This window comes from Pteronotus mesoamericanus, unplaced genomic scaffold, assembly GCF_021234165.1.
Source record: "Pteronotus mesoamericanus isolate MK-2021 breed Mesoamerican mustached bat unplaced genomic scaffold, CSHL_Meso_final contig_116, whole genome shotgun sequence".
NCBI classification, from domain to species: domain Eukaryota; kingdom Metazoa; phylum Chordata; class Mammalia; order Chiroptera; family Mormoopidae; genus Pteronotus; species Pteronotus mesoamericanus.
In genome coordinates this window covers 127,301-145,969 of record NW_026555027.1, presented here as the reverse complement: position 1 = coordinate 145,969, position 18,669 = coordinate 127,301, and the positions used below count along the sequence as shown (strand labels likewise).

General features: G+C 44.5%; 2 protein-coding genes across 8 annotated transcripts in view; one reads left to right on the top strand and one right to left on the bottom strand.

Annotated features, from left to right (window-relative positions):
• Positions 1 to 9,381, bottom strand: part of USP16 (ubiquitin specific peptidase 16) — a 25,123-nt gene extending 15,742 nt beyond the window's left edge. The window contains exons 1-5 of one of the 2 annotated variants that reach the window (XM_054577727.1): positions 9,263 to 9,381; positions 6,233 to 6,334; positions 4,415 to 4,593; positions 1,908 to 2,011; positions 847 to 950 (exon numbers count right to left, since the gene is read on the bottom strand). In XM_054577727.1, coding sequence (XP_054433702.1) covers positions 847 to 950; positions 1,908 to 2,011; positions 4,415 to 4,593; positions 6,233 to 6,293 — 448 coding nt within the window. In that variant the 5' untranslated portion in view covers positions 6,294 to 6,334; positions 9,263 to 9,381. The remainder of the gene's footprint in view (positions 1 to 846; positions 951 to 1,907; positions 2,012 to 4,414; positions 4,594 to 6,232; positions 6,335 to 9,262) is intronic. The other variant, XM_054577736.1, reaches the window with a different exon arrangement.
• RWDD2B (RWD domain containing 2B) lies at positions 9,363 to 18,669 on the top strand. Of its 6 annotated transcripts, none has more exons than XM_054577778.1 (8): positions 9,410 to 9,489; positions 10,998 to 11,094; positions 11,511 to 11,631; positions 14,956 to 15,140; positions 16,433 to 16,659; positions 16,744 to 16,811; positions 16,937 to 17,299; positions 17,836 to 18,669. In XM_054577778.1, exons 5-8 carry the CDS (start codon positions 16,453 to 16,455, stop codon positions 18,068 to 18,070), a joined length of 873 nt encoding a protein of 290 aa, XP_054433753.1. In that variant the 5' UTR covers positions 9,410 to 9,489; positions 10,998 to 11,094; positions 11,511 to 11,631; positions 14,956 to 15,140; positions 16,433 to 16,452; the 3' UTR covers positions 18,071 to 18,669. The 6 variants fall into 6 exon arrangements, with proteins under 6 accessions (XP_054433747.1, XP_054433753.1, XP_054433731.1 ...); XM_054577756.1 differs by having other exon boundaries at positions 9,458 to 9,493; positions 9,661 to 11,094; XM_054577769.1 differs by having other exon boundaries at positions 9,468 to 10,187.

Here is an 18,669-nt window from a genome sequence, read left to right as displayed (position 1 = left end):
AAACGATTTAGCAAAATGTGTAATACAGCCACACGAAATGCAAAGTTACACTTGGGACAGAGTACTGGAATTTGTGTATTTTACCTAATATCATTATTTGCCACCTGTTTGATTTTAAATGTTTTCCAATTAATGAAATATATTCAATATTGACCTAAGTATTAGTCTGACAAATAAAACCAAACAAAACAGGCTTTTCCGCATAAACCCTTTTTTAAATGCACTAAAGTGTTTTACAAATGACCATACCTTACCTTGTGAAATTGGAACATAAAGATATCAAGTAAAGAATGTGGACATTAAATACATTTTTTAGTGAATTCTATGGGCCAAAAAAAATCCTGACGGTAAGAATAAACAATCATGGCTCTGCCAAAGACTCTTCTGTGATCATAAAAATCTAGACAAGCTTAAAACTAATAATGTATACCAGCCCAATTAATTACGTGTGAAAAACGGCTGAGAGTGTCTGGTCTTTTGAAGGAATTACAAGCACTTCACTTTTACGTCATCCACACGGAGGCACCTTTGGTCAGGAGCAGGGCTCCCTGCAGCCCCGGAGCCAGGCACGGGCACAGGGCATGACTGCCCACTGCTGGGCCCAGACTTCATCACGTCTGACCAGATTATTTATCAGATTCCCCTCTAATTCTAATACCTTAGAATGACCTACACTCTTGGTTTTATATTCTTAAACCAAAAATAGTTCCATGCGTTCAAAACCAACCATAATTAATGTTATTCAGCTCTATGCAATGCTGGGTAGTACAGTAAATTAACCTAAACATCAACAGACATATAAATCAACATTATAGTATATATCAAGAAACAAGTGATTTTTTTTACCTGACTCTGGTGGTGTAATGCAGGCTTGTTTCCTAATATAATCAACCACCTGGCCCAAACGGTGTGACGTGCAATACTGGACCTCATCATCACACAGGTAACACCTGTGCCCCAAAAGACCAGAGAGAGGAAGAGTGACAAACTGACAACCAGAAAGGGGGAAATATTACCATCCCTGCAATCCAAAGTGTGTAATCATCAAATGATTCCACTACAGAAAATGAAAACTTGTATGTTTTCTTGAAGACTATCCATCTTATAGCTACATATAAATACTGTGAAAAAAGCCCAAATAAACACTTTACTGAAATGGCTATTTATAACATTAAAGTCAAAAGTTTTTTGTATACATATTTCAAAGTACAAACCTACATTATCAGAATCAACAAATTTTATAACTGACAGATAATGTTCTGTGCACAGTGCTGTTTAAATGGTTTTCCACCTAGTATGGTTCGGTGGAGTGAGCACCGGCCTGCAAACCAAAGGGTCGCCAGTTTGATTCCCAGTCAGGGCACACGCCTGGGCTGCAGGCCAGGTCTCCAGTTGGAGGTGTGCAAGAGGCAATTAATTGATGTTTCTCTACCTTTCTTCCTCCCACTCTCCCTCCCTCCCTCTCTCTCTGAAAAGTAAATAAAAATCTTAAAAAAAGATGTGAAAATTTGTTTTAATGATGTTAAAATATAGGAAATACACAAGTCAGCCTAACATTTCTTTTCATGCAAATTCATTGTCAAAGTTTTACTATATTCTCAGTATATCTGGAATTTGTTCTTCATGTCTCAATTTTTAAAGTGTCAGTAAAAACAATCTACCATTCGCTTCCCAGTATCACAGGCAAGACAAAGAGTGAAGCTCTCAAAGCCCCCCGTGCACTGCCACTTTCATGTCTTTACAACACTAAACCAAAGCGTCCCATAGCAGTACGTTCTCTTGCCTTCTGAAAGTGATATTTAAACAAGTACGAAAGCTTTAACTTTCTTGTTCCTTAAACATTTCTAATGCCTCTGCCCTCCGGCACTTGAAACGACCTGTAGGCCATGGCCCAGAGGCGTACTCACCACACACTCCAGCTGTCCAGACTGAGGACCAGACAGTGAGTGTCGGACCTCGGCGTCATGTAGTGCTTCAAGGCGTGCTGCTCCTGAGAGTTCCGGCCACAGCCCTAGAGAGTCACAGTCAGAAATCTCAAGGCCACGGAAATTCACCAGGGGAGGAGAGAATTCAAAACCTATGATGAACGTGGAAGTAGTTCACAAAATTCTTCCTTTCTTACAATTTCGAAAATAATATGTTAGACTCCAGAGTCTAGACATTGTTAAAACTTAGTTATGTAGAAAACCGCACACTAAATGACCTGTTCCTCTCCAGCCTGCCCTCTCCCATCCTGACCAAACTGTGCTGACGCAGGCGTTCCCTGGGTCTAGTTGGTTCGGACTCCTTGTTGGCTTCCTAAATAGCATTTCCTAACTTCAGCCTCTTCCATGACATACACATTGGGTTGGCCAAAATGTCTGTTTAGGTTTTTCCATAAAACAAAAGACACAGTTTTCATTTTCACCAATGACATACTGACTTGGGTACTTTGAGTATGTTGGCTCTCCCCCGCTATTGGCTTCCAATACATAAGGCAGTCCCACAGCAAAGGACTGGGTGGACTGCGTATTTGCTGGCACCAGGCCAAGCGACCCACGCTGCACGGCAGCAAGTGGTCCTGCTTCTATTGCAGGTACACTATACTCTGCAGGGGAAGTCTCTGTCAGTGGCTTATAATCCTTTAACTGTGATACCAAACACTACCGATTTAATTTATCCCACTCCACATTTAATTCTAAAATGAGTTAAATTTGATGTTAATTTTGAGAATTATAACACCATTGGAGAGCATTCGAAACAGAACAAAATGAGTTGTCGTAAAACAAGCTGAGAATCACTTGCTAACAATGCAAAACATAGTGGGATGAAAGGGAGCAAAACATAAAATGTATATGAAGAAATATCATCTACAAAATAGTCATTCTCACCACACGAATGTAAGAGTTTCAACGAAAACCTTTCAAATACAGGTAAGTAAATATGCTCTTTGCTAACAAGTTTTAAAAAACTGTCTATCATGAGATTTCACTGCTCACCTATAAGAATGGCAGAAAAATAAAAACCGAATGAGGCAGGAAGCCTGTGACAACACCCACGGCTGCAGGGTCATGGAGAGAGCGCCACCCCCACTGTTGGTAGGGACGCAAAATGGCACAGCCTCTCTACACAAGTTTGGCCACTTCTTTAAAAACTAAACATTTAATTATTGCACGATTCAGCAATTGCACATTTTTTCCAGAGAAATGTAATCTTAAATTCACATAAAAACTTGTACAGAAACGTTCATAGCAGCTTTTCTCAAAACTACCAGAAACCGGGGTCAGCGCAGACGTCCCGCCCAGGTGCACAGTCATACGCAGCGGCAGGGCGCCAGCAGGCAGCGCCGCTCCGCAATAAGAAAGAGCAGGCTGCCAGCATGGCGCTGTGATCAGTCTTTGGTGAGTGTGCAAGTGAGGGAAACGCCTGAACTGCTCCATGGTGCCTTATATCCGACATTTCTTAAATGACAAAATTTTAGAAATAGAGAGCAGACAAGTGGCTGCCCGGGGCTGAGGGGAGGGATGGCTACACAAGGGCCACAGAGAGACCCACGTGATGCAGGGACCAGTGTCTGCTGCATATACACTCCACGAAAAGTAAAACTCGGGAGATCTGATTAAGACTGATGGAGTGTATCGATGCTATATACTGATTGTGCTATTATAGTTTTGTAAACTGTTACCACTGGGAGAAATTGCAAAGTGTACAGTGATATTTCTGTATTATTTCTTCTACTCCAAGTGATCTATAATTATCTCAATAAAATTTCAATTTAAAAGAAAATTAAAAAAAAATAAAACGTCTCTGACTCATTTTCAAGCTTCATGACAGAACTGGCTAGCAGCCCAATTCTCTAACATGAACCTAACTTGCCACCAGGGAGGTGACTGAGAGTCCCTGGCCGCTCACACCAGGGCCTCTGATGTCTGTGAGCTGTTCTGCCACCCAGCTGGCCACCCCCCAGGACCAAGGGACTCCTTCCCCAAGCTGCCAAGAATGTGACTGACTGACAGTTCACAGCTCAGTCTGTCCATCCCCAGGAATTATCCTCAAAGAAAGGGAGCTGCCATGGCTAAGGTTGGTCCCCCCTCCTCACCCCAGCCCCCCACCAGGGGCCGCGCCACCCGAGGACTGTTCTGTGCACAGGTACCAAGGCCAGAGCTCGTCCTCAGATCAGCTGCACCCCACAGCTCTGTGCTGCCCTCCCTTGGCCTGACCCTGCTTCCCTCACAGCCTTCCTGGTGAAACAGTGGGCACACAGCCCAGGAAAGTGCCCAAATCTCTCACCAATCTCAGTCTCAGAACCTGTTCCCCAGGCCACATGGCCCAGGCTAGCTGGCGCCCTGCTTATCCACCCTGTACTTAGACAACACCTTCTGAAAGACTTTCGCAGAGTGTAGAAAATCCCACACTGATCAGAATCTAAGCATACCTGATGGCCACATTTCAGACACAGCCAAACTGAAGGGCTTTCTTCCGTTGTTTCTTCAGATTTATCTTTTACTTTACTGTCCGTCTTACAGTCTTGGCAAATATTCCATTCCACGTTCACTAAGGCCTTTCTCAAACCACCTTGTTCCAACCCTTTTCTAACGTGTCTGCACACAGGCTCTAGTAAAACAGACAATACAGGAGGACGTGAGGTGAAACACAGCTTTCTTCAGAGAATCTCAAAGCTTGCCCTTCATTTGAACTTCAAAGATGAATTTACTCTATACACAAATTGTTAGATAATCTGATAATTTAAATATTATTAGACATTTGAATGGGTTGATTATGTGACAGATTTTACAGAAATTTGAAATTTCTCTTTTTTTGTAGTCTGAGGTATAACAACCACCACCACCAAAAGTTCAATTTATTCGACTACTTCCTTTAACTAAGGCCTGGTATCATATTTATTATTCTCTTTATTTTAAAATGTTTGTAGAGAAGGTCTTTCCTTAAGCTGGCAGGCCCAACCCTCAGTGCCTCTCAGTGAATAAATACACATATAGGTAAATAAATACATGTACAGGAATCTCCAAAACACAGCACAGCTGCACAAGAAGAGAGGGCAAAGGTCCCCAAAAGTTTCACAATAGACAGTACACTCAACAAATGTTGCACCATCTGTTCAGTCTCAGAAGATATGAACTGCAACTAAAATTTCTGATATTAAGTACTTACTATGAGCCTGAGATCGTGCTAAATGTTTTGCTCACATTATCTCATTCAATTCTCACAACTATCCTTGCAGAAGTCACTGTTCTATAACAGATGAGAAAACTAAGATTTCGTGCCCAAGGTCATGTAGCTACTAAGTGACTAAGCCAGAATTTGGACTCAAGTCTTTTTTACTTCAAAACTCATATTTTGAACTATAACCTCAGGGATCAAAAACAATCTGAAAGGACATGCCCAAGGAGCAAAGGCATAGGGTATAAAATGTAGAAGTGCATGCTGTCTACCCAGAATGGCTGTCACACGTGTGCAGACACAAACGGCTGAGCCTGTGTCTAAAAGCACTGTTGGGACCAGGTCAGTAAAGGGCTTTGAGAGTCACTTGAAAGGCCTTCAGTCATCTAAGAGACCGAGGCGGCTTGGAAACAAGTCAAGTGGCCCACACAGCTTTATGGCCAAGGAACTTGCACCAGGAGACTATACATGTAAACCAGATCATGCAAAAAACTAAGTCCCAGTAAGTAGTCAAAGAGACATGAACGAAAAAGAAGATGACATTTTCAATGAGCAAACCAGCAAAGATTTTTACAAATCATATTAATCAGTACTGGTAAAGGTTCAAGGAAAGGGGCCCTGCAGTGTGCTGCAGGGGGTGGTGAGTCAGTGAGACATTTCTGGAAGGCAACCTGGCAACAGAACCAACAGAGCCTTGAAAATGTTTATGCCACTGGATTTGGCAATTCTCCTGCTAGAAGCTGAACAAAGATGATAACTGGCTGTGCACAGAGGCTTAGCTACAAGAATGTTTACTATTGCTCCATTCGTAACACCGAAAAGTTAAAGTTTCCCTGAGATTATAACAACAGGTTCCCTAAATAAATCACAAAAGACGCACACATCCATGGTCTTTTTCATCAGTGCCATTAAAACATTGAAGACTGCTGAATGACATGTACTAGAAATAAACATTAGGTTGAAATGCAAATTACAGAACAATAATGTACACTTTGATCCCATTTTTATACATTAAAATGTGTCCATTTAGGGACATAAACATCACTTTAGGGGTTCAATTGGTGAAATATACCTAAAGATTCAGAAGAATCATCAATTGGAACAGTTTTTCCCTTTGTCCGTTTCTTTCCCATGTTGGAACTTCATGGATTACTTACTGACATAAAATAACAATCTAGAAAACAAGATAAAGTTAGCTGGATTTATTTTTTAAAGTTTGTTTATACTTCTCAAAGAGACAGTAATAGAACTCAGCCAGAGATAAAATTTTACATGTCTATCACACATTTTAATTTAAAAAGACCATCCACATGTATCATGACATTTTTAATAAAAACTCTGACGTAGACAGAATAGATGGTATTACCCTTATTTCATAGCTTAGGAAACTGATTCTTAGTAAGTTTAAGAGGTTTTCAATAAACGTGAAGGTCAGGAGAGAACCTGAAAAGCCTCAACACTTGACTCTGCTTGGAATTCAACGTCTCACTACACATATGTGGACTGCTGGGGGCACAGGGATGATATCCCTTCCTTCTAAGCTACCCTTCTTAGTTCTGCAGTCTATGCAAATTGAATTTATAATTTCTCTTAAATAAAATATAATTCTTAAAACAAATTAACAAATATGAAATGTGCTGAAAGTACAGACAGGTCCACCTAACTTTAAAATAATGTAATGATTTTGGAAAATTGTATTTAACATACATTACAATAACTTAACAGCAAAATCACTTAAGTGTCTATAATAATTATTTGCCCTGTGGTGCTTATTAAAATTCTGGTAAGAGCAACTTTCAAACTTTTTCATCTCATAGCACGCATAAACTAATCACTAAAATTCTGCAGTGCACCAAAGAATACATTTTCTTTGCCAATCTGACATAAATGAAAACAGGTATAGTTTTCATTCATTCACACCAATGGTTATTGTTGTGTTGGCTGCTGTCATTTTTTTTATTTGACACTCTGAGGGAAAATGAGTCAGTGTTCCTGACTAAAGAGACAGGTACTGTATATTTTAAAAATTCTTGTGGGACACCAGTTGAAAATCACTGACATAAGTAAAAAAGACGTGAGCATGTTTTTTGTTTTGTTTTGATGAGAGAAAAACATCGATTTGTTGTTCTACTTATTTATGGATTCAGCGGTTGATATATGTGCTCTGACTGAGCTCCAACCGTGCAACTTTGGCTATGGAGACAACCCTCCAACCAGCTGAACTTTCCGGCCAGGGCTCCAATGTATGTTTTGAAAACATTTCCCAACTAATTCTGTTACAGAGTTGTCACCTTAACCTGTCTTAGAGTCTTACACGCATTTTTCTTTTAGGCCTTAACAGATTAATGTACTTACAGGTAATTCAGAAAGGTATGTCTGAAAATTAGTGCCACATCAAGTAATTGTTAACCTTTCCAAAGATAATCTAAAATGTAACAAGCTCCCATGTTTACAAAGTAAATAACAAAAGAATACAAAGTATATAGGTACAGATAATACAATGTATATTTTATGTTCTCTTTCTCACCCTAAAGATAACATGTAACATAATTTCTTATCTAGAATTGCAGGTTTAGTGGGGAAACAATAGCGCCCAGGCTTTTGCCTCCCATCGAATTCCCTCTAGGCGGTGCTGCACCAGATGCACCTTCTGACGAGGCCACTTCCAGCAAGTCACTCTCCTGAGGAGAGCACTTCCGGCACGCCACTCTCCTGAGGAGAGCACTTCCGGCACGCCACTCTCCTGAGGAGAGCACTTCCAGCACGCCACTCTCCAGAGGAGAGCACTGAAGAGTTTTCCGGCCCACACTGCGGAGTCTTGCCCTCGTGGTCCTCTATAAATTGTCCCCAATGCTCCAGCCAGCCAGATTCTCATTACTTCTCAAAAAGAGCCACTAAAGTTTAATTATATGGTGCTTCTGATCCCTCGAAGCCCCTTCATGATCATCGCATTTGCTTCCGCAACAGCCTTTTAAATGGAGCATTTCGCTAAAGGAAGAAGCTCAGAAACCAGACGATGAAAGCCCACAGACTGTCACAGACGAACCAGAGGGCAGGTCTGTCGTTCCCGTTTCCAGCCGGATCTCTGGTAGCCTCGCCCCCAGCTCCGCGCCTCCGCGCCTCCCTGGGGCGTCTTTAACCTGGACCTGCGCGGTTTCTCTGCTGGAATCTAAAGCCCCAGGAGAGAAAGGTGGTTTTCCGCATCACTTCTGAATTGCCTACAGCAATGCAGGTGTTAGCAGGTCCTCAAGAGACGCTTCTTGCAGGGACACAGACCGAGAATAGTACCTCACGCACAGGCCGACCACCACGTGCAAGGGTGTGCACCCCAGAACGAGGCAACCGCGTCCCCGCGGAAAGACTAGGGTAAAAAGGCACGAGGAAGCGCGCGGCGTGGAGGCAGCTCGGGGCTGAGGGCCGCGGCGGCCCGCACTCCGCGGGGGAACTTCACAGGCGAAGAGCGACTGCTGCGGGGCGACTTTAATGCTGTGGAAAGAGCACCACTAGGTTTTTGACAACTATAAAGAGCATCTGAGGAGACCTGACCAGAGAGTGCAGTGGTGCCGCCAGCGGTAAAACATCCACGAGTCACACTAAGTTTTCCAGGCGAGTCTTGAGGTGACGATGGGCTTCTCAGCCAATCCACACAGAACTTAAAGGAGAGCCGGTCGCGCCGGCTCTCGCGTTCATCCAGCCGCTTCTCGGTCTGCCGACCCGGGCTGCCCACGCCTGCGCGGCCGCGTTAACAACGGAAGCGCTGCGCCCACCTTGGCGCAGCCCTGTTCCCCCTCTGGGGCCATAGCCGATTAGGGGCCAACCCCGCACGTCCCGCAAACCAGGCCCCTCCCTGCCCGCTGCCGCCCCCCGCAGGACCCGCAGGGTCCCCCTGGTCGAGAGGGGCGCCAGCACCGACAGCTCATTGGCCAGCTCCTGGGACTGACAGGATGTGAGGCCAATGAGGACGCGGAACCGGGCCGAGGCCGGGAACCGCGCCTGAAGCAGAGGCCGTGGAGTGGAGAACGAGACCGGGCAGGACCTTCGTGCTCCCGGAGCGCAGGAGGTCGCGCGGGCGCCGCCTGCGAGTCAGCGGGACCGAACTCACCCACAGCGACAGCACCCATAACTGCACCTCCTCGTGGGCCTCTGGGCAGCCAGCGCCGTCTTCCTCCCGGTGACGAATAGAAGCGACAGAGCGGAAGCTAGAGTGGCCACCAGAAAACAGCAACTTCCGCTGCGCGGCATCTTGGGAAGAGGCATCGGCCCACCGTCCAGCGGCGCTGACGCCGCTTGCGCCTGCGCCTGCGCGCGGCTCGCGCCGGAAGTCCAGACGTGAGTGAGTTTCCCGGCTGGGTCGCGGGTTGGTTCCCTGCTCTGGAGGGTGGGTTCCTCGGGCGGTCGGAGGCGTGCAGTCTCCTCGGTGGCAGCTTGGTCACACGCGCGGCGTCGGCAGGCCAGCTGAGAGGGCACCTTTAAATCTCAGCCGCCCCTAACCCTGCCCAGTGCGCAGGACCTTGGGCCTGCGGACTGGCTGCCCCCACCCTGCCGGTCCGTCCGCTCCGGCAGGACCTCTGGCGCCACGCCCTGCGCGCGGTGGATCGGAGGCCTCCTTACCCGGTCAGTCTGACACCGAAACGCGGTAATACGAAGCAGGAAACTGCAGGTGTCCCCAGAAACACAGGCCAGGGACGGAAAGGAACTCACAGCACAACCTACAAACGTCATCCTTATCAGCCCCGGAAGGAAAGTGGCCCCCAGGCCTGTCGAATGGCTGAGTCGGAGGGCACTGGCCCTCCCGCCCGGTGCTGCTGACACTGGGTTCCCAGCTGTTTTCACTAGGCACACAGGCTTTTGTTTCTGAAGCAGCGGTGTGGCCCTCCGTCGACCTGCTCCCGCCGCCCGGAATTCTGTTCCCTCGTGCTCCGTGGACGGCATCTCGCTGCAACTGTGCGCCGCGAAAGTCACCATCTCAGAGAAAACCGTCTGGGCGACCTAGGAAACCGCTCCCAGCTCACTCGCCTCACCCCGTGGTACTTCTTTGCCCAGCAGTTATCACCATCTGGTGTTTTTCTTACACACCTACTTGTATATTTACGTCCCGCCCTCACCCCCATCCCATCCAAACAAACGGGCATTTGTGAAGCCCTCAGGAGCTGGGACATCTTTGTCTTGTTCGTTGCTGAATCTCTAACACGCAGAAGTGTCTGGAACATAGTGTTTTATACTTACTGAAGAAATAGTCATTATTAACGAAGTGCTTGTACAAGAATGTTTATAGCATCCTTAAATGAAACAGCCGCGTTTTCATCAAAAGAATGGAAAAACTTCGGTATAGTCATGCGATGGTATACCACTCAGCAATAAAAAGAAACTACTAATACAAGAACATGGATGAATTTGTAAAATAGTCTGATACAAGTCACACACCAAAGTACCTACTGTATAATTCCTCCCTATGGAGTTCTAGAATAGGCCAATTTAATTATGGTGAAAAAAACCAGAGCAAGTGGCTGCCTCGCGGGGGTTGGGCAGGGTCTGACATAGGGTTTGAGTTACTCAGGTGTACTCAGGTGTCAAAACTCAGCGTATATACGTTTAGGATGTGCATTTCATTTTTACCTCAAAAGAAGAAGAATTTACATATTCATGTTATACATGCCGAAGTATGTAAGGAGAAGTATACTGATGTCTGCAATTTACTTTGAAATGCATCAGAATGGGTGGGTTGGTAGATGGATTAGATGTATGAGAAAGCAGGTAAACGAAAATGTTACAGTGTTTAGATCAGTTTCTTGACTTAAGCACTGTGCACATTTTGGACCAACAAATTTTTTTTGTAGGGGCATGTCCTGTGCATTGCAGTAAGTGGAGCAGCATCCCTGGGCCCTACCCATTAGGTGCTGGAAGCACCCCTCCATTGCAACAACCCAAAATATCGTAAGAGTCACTCTCCTCCTTCCCTTGAGGATTGCTCCACTGTTTCACTCTAAAATTCTCAACTTTGCTATATGCTTGAAATGTTTTATAAAAGTTGGAGAAAAACTAGATTATTTAATGAAATTTAAAAATGCCTACAAAACACTTCAAGTAGAAGATGCACCTAAGAAAATCTATACACTTAACTTATTTTTGAAAAAAAAATGTGTAAGTTAGCAACCATAACTGATACCAATGAATACCAGTGTTTACAAAGTATCTTATCGAAGATTTCCTAAAATGAGTATGTAACACAAAGAAAAAAGTGCATTGCGTATATTCAGATGGTGAAGAACAACATTTCTAACTACTCTTGGATTGTAGTCACCTGCAAACTGCCTTTTTATTTTCTGGGATAAATGTCTGTGTGTGTGGAGGGGCCTTTCGGAGGTCACGAGGCCATCACCCACACTCACCGAGCCTTAATGCCCTGCTGCTGTGTGTACACAGATCTGGGACCCCCACTGCCCAGCGAAACCCAGTCTGCACTAAACTAAGGTGCGTGCTTGTTTCCTCCACAAGTTCAAGTTTGGGAACGTTGCTTTAATAGACCATTCCTTGTCCCAGGCATAGCGCTGGCTGTACTTATCCCAGGCAGTGGCAGTGGCTGGGCGATGCTGATGGGGTAAAATAAAAACTGTGACTGAAAGGACATGGCCGGGCCAAGGAGTCTCAGTGGTTGCTGCACAGATGCCAGAGGAGACCTGAACTGTTGGTGCAGCCAGGAAGCCCAGGTCACCACATGCAGGGCGCAGGCTGGAAGTGAATCTCTCTGCAGCCGTCCATCCCTTGTCCTGGGCTATGGGGATTGGTGGCACGACCTGCCCACCTGCTGTACACTGCCCAAGGTTGTAGTCTGCCACCCCTGGCTCCACAGGGCCACTGGATCCCCAAACCCCCTGTCGTCAACACCACAGCAGCTAGGGTGGGCCGCTGCTTCACTAAGCCAACCCCTTAGGTGGCCTTCCATATAAGCCAGGATAAAAAATTTCCTGGCTCTGCCCTGGCTGGTGTGGCTCAGTGGATTGAGTGTCAGGCTGAGAACCAGTGGGTTGCTGGTTCGATTCCCAGTCAGGGCACATGCTTGGGTTGTGGGCCAAGTCCCCAGTACTGGGGGGGGGAGCGTGTGAGAGGCAAAAACACGTGGATGTTTCTCTCCCTCTCTTCCTTTCCCTCTCTAAAAAAGTAAATAAGTATTTTTTTTTTTAATTTTCTGGATAAAAAGCCAGGATAAAAAAAGATTCCTGGCTGTGTCTGAGTCCCCACATAAACGGTCCCATTTTTTCTCTCCAGCCTTGTCTGCTAGAACCCATCTCCCCCCTGAACTGCTGTAGCCACTTGGTGCAGCATCCTCTTACCTTCACCCCCCACTCGCTCTTTATCCCAGTTATACCTTTTCAGTCTTCATAATGGTTCCCCGTGGATTTGTCTGGTCTCCTCCCACTAGATGAAATCTCTATGACAGCAGAGATATTCTTGTACTTTTGTTCAGTGTTACAGTCTTAGCACCAAGGACAGTGCTGGGCACAACAGGTGCTTAAGAAACCCTTGTCGAATGAGTGGCCAATACCAGTAATAGCAGCACTTTTCGAGCACTCACCCTGTTGCCAAACACTGTTCCATGCAGTTCCCACATAGCCTCAGCCAGTCCTCACTGCAACCCTGTCGTTCCATTTTGGAGACTGAGACACAGAGAAAGTAAGCCAGCTACCTATGGTTACAGTTGTAAGTGGCATTTTGGCTGTCTGGCAGGAATATATAAACTATGACCAAAGTGAATTCATTTCTTCTAATAACCACCCAATGAGTTGTTTCCTAGAGCCTTTAGCTCCAAAGCAGGCTAGAAAATATATTTGTGGAATTCTAATAAGCCTAGGAATTGTAAATATTTATGGAGATTTTTTAGTAACAGAGCAAATGCTTAAGTTAGGATGCCAAGTGAAAATAGTGGGACATTAAAATTATATGAAATAACTAGTTAGTAAAGAACACATTGTGTTTCAAGGACTCAGTGAGGACTGTAGGTAGCCTTGGTAATTACCTAAATTGAGGTGATGAAATGACAACTAGGAATTCATGATCTGTGTAGAGAACAGCTAATGTCATTAGGTCTGGGGGGAAAATGATCTAGGTAGGTCTGGGATGCTATGCGTATTAAATCCTCATCTTAGAAAAAAAAAATCCTCATCTTAGAGATTCATGGTATGTATTGGGATCTAACAATAAATCCACACGCACAAAAAATGTGTCCATATAATTTACTGTCCAAATGCAGTCTTTTTGTCTAAGACAAATACTAGATCAGTCAGGACGATAGGATGGCCTATGGTCACCCTACAGAAACCTGTTGAACTTTGTGGTGGTCTGCATTTTAAGAACTTACTGAAAACGCTGTGTGTATTTTCCCCCCCAGCGTGGCACTGGCACCCTGGACTTCAGTGGGAATGACATGGTGTTGGCACTGATGACACCCCGAGGAGTGCAGGAGCCTGGCATGTGCGAGAGCACGTCATGTCTTCCTGACTCACGCCCAGTTCGCCCTAATGCAGTCCATACCCCCTCACACTGAGTCGTCCCCATAATCTTTGATGAGTTTTTGACAGGATTCAGGGCAGCTCATGATCTGTCACCTTGAGTAATTCACTTTTTTTCAGTGAAAGGTTTTTTGTTCTTTAAAAGGACCCTACTGTGAGCCAGCTAAATTGTTGATCAAGTACCATTTTCTGATACTAAAGAAATGATCCAACCATATTGGATGAAACAAAGAAGACTTGAATAGAGAGACACGTTCCTAGAGGGCTTCATAAAGATCATCTGAGGCAGCCAGTGGGTAGTGGATCCACCCTCAAGGTGTTGACAATTCCTACTTCTGAATCTGTGAAAGTAACAGCCAGATGGCAAACTTGGGTGAACTCACTTCCCTGTGTATCTGTGGGGTTGTCTGCTAGCTTGCCCTCCCAGCTCCCTCCCCTCAGATCGCAACACTGTTGCCCATCCACCAGTTACTTTAACTTTTTTCTATCATAGTTAGTGCTCTCTTGCTTGTCTCAGTATACATCTGTTAGATACTGCACATAGTCACTGTAATGACAATGTTGAGCACAAGTTAAGAGAACTCAAGTCTGGAAGAAAATAAACACACTCAACTACGAAACTTGGAGAAGACTTTAATGAAGGGGGTATTTACAGAGCAGTGGCCAAGTTTAAGGGAACCACCCCCACCCCTAGGCACCAAAGATCTGCTGGACATGCGGAACAAGGGCTGCCTGGAGAAGATGTGGTCTTTAGCCAGTCTCAACCTTTGTCCAAATCCCACCAACGCAGAGAAGAGCAGTGAAGTAGTACCCTGAACTCTCTCTCATTCCATACTCCCACTTCCTGCCAGAGCATTGGCTGAACCCAACCACAGGAAAGACAGGAGAGTTAGGTGCTGTAGGCTGTGGACATCAGCTGTCCAGAGGGAAAAGAAAGGCCAGAATAGGTTCAGGGGACAAACAGGAAGCAATGAGCACAAGAGACAATGATCCAAGTCATGAGCCTCTGAATTAGGCCTTGGCAGTCGGGTTTGGGAGGAAGGGACAGGCCCAGGCCTGTGCTACTTCGGTGCCCTCCCGCCTCACAGACCTTTCTGCCCTCCTGCTCTGTGCCTCCCCCTCCCCTTGTCTAAGTCTTGCCTTTCTTTCAGGGCTCCACTGAGATCCTGCCACTGTCACCAAATCTTTCCTGGTGGCTCTTGTCATTGATTGTGCCCTCATCTGCATTCCCATGAGAACACGTTGACTGGTTATTTAACACCAAGTCTTTTTATCTTCATTGTTCTAGGTCTTACTAGATTTATGTCCTGGCCCTCACACAAAATAGAAAGCTCTCAGAACGACTGATGGGTGAAGCTCTGCATATAGTAGCAGCTTAGTCAGCCTTTTCTGAAGAGGAGAAAGACTCCCGCGAATGTACCACTGACCTAACTGATGGTGTTTGATTGCACAGGGTAAATTCTCTCTGAGAAGGTAAGCCATGTTTTCTTTTACAGAAATGGGATTGAGAGCTTTCTTTCTTTTCAGAAGTGTAACCATTCTTTCTCCTTGCTGGATTTAGAACTGCAAGCTAATCATGAAACTTCAAATGATGTTGAAGCACCCGAATTGGAAAGTTAAAGTCCTTTCCTTCTTCCTTCTACCCACATTTAGCCAACTGTTAATAGTTGTTTCGTTCCTCTTAGAATGTTTTAATTTCCCCTTCATTCCTGAGGGATATTTTCACGGGATATAGTATTGTAGAATAGTCTTTCTTTACTTTCAGCATTTGAAAAATACTATGACTCTTCCTTCTGGCCTTCATAGTTTCTGATGAGAAATTCCCTCTTAAATGAATTGTTTTTCCTCATAGCTAAGGTTCATTTCTCTCTTGCTGCTTTCAATATTTTTTCTTTGTTTTTAATTTTCACAACTTTGGCTGTGATGTATCTTGATATAGATTTATCTGGGTTCATTCTGCTTGAGATATGTTCAGCTTTTTGAGTTTGTTTATGCCTTTTGACACAGTTGGAAAGTTTTCAGCCATTATTTCTTCAAGTGCTTTTTTTGGGGGGGTGGGGGAAAGGAAGAGAAAGAGATTCGTTGTTCCACTTATTGATACATCATTGGTTGATTCTTGTATGTGCCCTGACAATGAGATGGAACCTACAGCCTTGGCGTATTGGGACAATGCTCCAATCTTTTGAGCTACCTGACCTGGGAAGGAACTATATCTTAATTTTAAATTTCTCTCTACTGCTTGGATTTCCTAACCTTGTACTTTTCTAACGGTAACAGTGGTTACTTGAGCTGTGGGATAATTACCAGTCTTTATTTTCTCTTTTCACAGTCTTCTGCTTTTTAAAAACTAATACACTTAACATCCATATAATTAACTCTCTTACTCTGTTCATTTTAGGTTTCCTCTTTCCTGGCTATGTCACTGATATGGCCTTTGACTCCATAATTAGATTTCTTTTATGAAATTGCCTATTTTGATAGCTCGAGATGCCAGATCAACTATCTAGATACCTAGGAATTGGTGCCTAGTTATTATTAGAGTTTCACTATTCTTGCCGGATTGTCCCATATTTTAGGTCCTTAATGTATTACATCTATTACATACATATTACAACACGTTACAAAGTAGAATAATGGGAAAGATACTCTGATTAAATTTCACATTTTATGAAGAAATCAAATCTATTTTGAATATGCACCTTTAATCTTTCGAGTTCTTCCAAGATTGGATGTGTTAATTCCCTGCCTTATTTTTACCCCTTTAGAAACTTACAAGTAGCTGAAAATGGCTGAGCTTGAACAGGCTGCAGCCCAGCTCTCTGAGCTAGACCTGCTAGCCAGCATGTTCCCCGGTGAGAATGAGCTCGTGGTGAACGACCAGCTGGCTGTGGCAGAGCTGAAAGACTGCCTTGAAAATAGGTCAATGGAGGGCCGATCTTCCAAAGTGTACTTTACAATCAACGTGAACCTGGACGTATCTGCCGGAGCAATGGTAATTCAGTTTTGCTTTTGGGAGAACTGAAAAAGGTCAAGACTTAAAGCAACGCTTAGGGCATTTTTCTTCTCTTTTGACCAGGTGATGTTTTCTCTGGCCTGTATTCTTCCCTTTAAATACCCTGCAGTTCTGCCTGAAATTACTGTCAGGTATGTTACAGAAAGCTGGCTAACTTTAGAGTTCAAAATTAATCAGGGAATAAAAGCAATTCTTATATTTGTTTTCTGTTCCAAGAAAATTGATTTCATTTTCTATCCCATATATTTTCTACCAGATCAGTGTTGTTAAGCAGGTCCCAGCAGACTCAGCTGAACACGGATCTGGCCGCACACCTGCAGAAGAACTGCCTCGGAGACGTCTGCATACTGAATGCCACTGACTGGGTGAGGGAGCACGCCGCTCACTATGTCAGCAGAGACGCCGCCCCTCCTCCCGCTCCCAGAAGTGCAGTCCAGCCCGTCCGTCTCATTCTCACAAGGCTCTGGATCTATAGCCACCACATCTACAACAAATGCAAAAGGAAGGACATTCTGGAGTGGGCAAAGGAGCTGTCCCTGTCTGGGTTCAGCATGCCAGGGAAACCAGGTGTTGTTTGTGTGGAAGGCCCACAAAGTGCTTGTGAAGAATTCTGGTCCAGGTTTGCTTTCATAAGTTTTGTATGCTGTGTAAGTCATTTTAGTACTGAACTAGAACTGGAGATGTAGAACTAATCTCCCTGAAGTTGTATCTCCTGGGAGTTCAGTCTCAGGTCAGTGCATAAAATAGAACCCACGTGTGGTCAGTATCACATCCCTCACCTGACATGGTGCCCCTGGGAAACATCTGTAAACAGATGGCTGGTCAAGACCCTCCATTTCCATGGGTCCGATTCTTCCCTCGTGTTGATCTGTGTGAACCCTGTGAAACAAGGGAATTTCTGATCTCATTTCTGCACAGATGCCCTAAGTGTGTTTCTGAGAAGTCCCTTTTAGGAGTTTGAGATTCAGCAATATCCACATCAGTGATAATGGCAATAAATGAATTTGGGGATGGGATTATGACCAGAATCATAGTTGATTAAAATAAATCCCTGACATAAAAGTAGTTTTGTTCACTTCTAGGGAAATAATATTTTTAGTGCCCTAGAATAAACAACATACTTTCAAATTTTCTACTTTGAAAATTTCTTTTCAGACTCAGAAAATTAAACTGGAAGAGAATTTTGATTCGCCACCGAGAAGACATTCCTTTTGATGGCACAAATGGTGAAATGCAAAGACAAAGAAAATTTTCAGCTTTTGAAGAAAAAGTGTTCAGTGTTAATGGAACCAGAGGAAACCACATGGACTTTGGTCAGCTGTATCAATTTTTAAATGCCAAAGGATGTGGGGAGGTTTTCCAGATGTTCTTTGGTGTGGAAGGACAATAGCTGAGCACAGAAGCAATTGAAAGTATTTTGTCACTGTTGGCCACTTGTCTTTTTACCCACTGTTTCTTCAGATATTAAGTACGGTTACTTCAATCTCATTCTGGAATGTTAGGGGTAAAAAAAGAGGAAAAGTAGTACAGCTGAAGTGCGTCTGTTAAACATCCTGATTGAAAACAGAACTGAGTTTTAAATTATAATCTTAAAATTATTGACAGAAATGTCTTGACATATCTACCCATTTTGAAAAAGAAATTAATCTGAGTTGAGTTAGATGATGTTGATGATCCAACTGGCCACCCATTTCCCACTCCCTGCCCTTTGCCTGCCCCCATCAGCTTCCCCGGCCTCTCTGGCAGCTCAAGGGGCTTTGGCTAGGGGACGCCTGGGAAGACTTTTGCTTTCCTGATTGACATGATACACAGTGAGGGCACCTCTGCCCCCTCTTCCTGCAGCAGCGCCCAGGCGACAGCTGGCGCTGCAGTAGCCCCTTCAACCACGAGGGCAGGAAGAGCTGGGAAAACCGCTGACATGCCACTGCATGTTGTCCAGCTGCACCAGCCCCTGCCTATCTCTAGGCAGCATGTTGTGAAATAAAAACA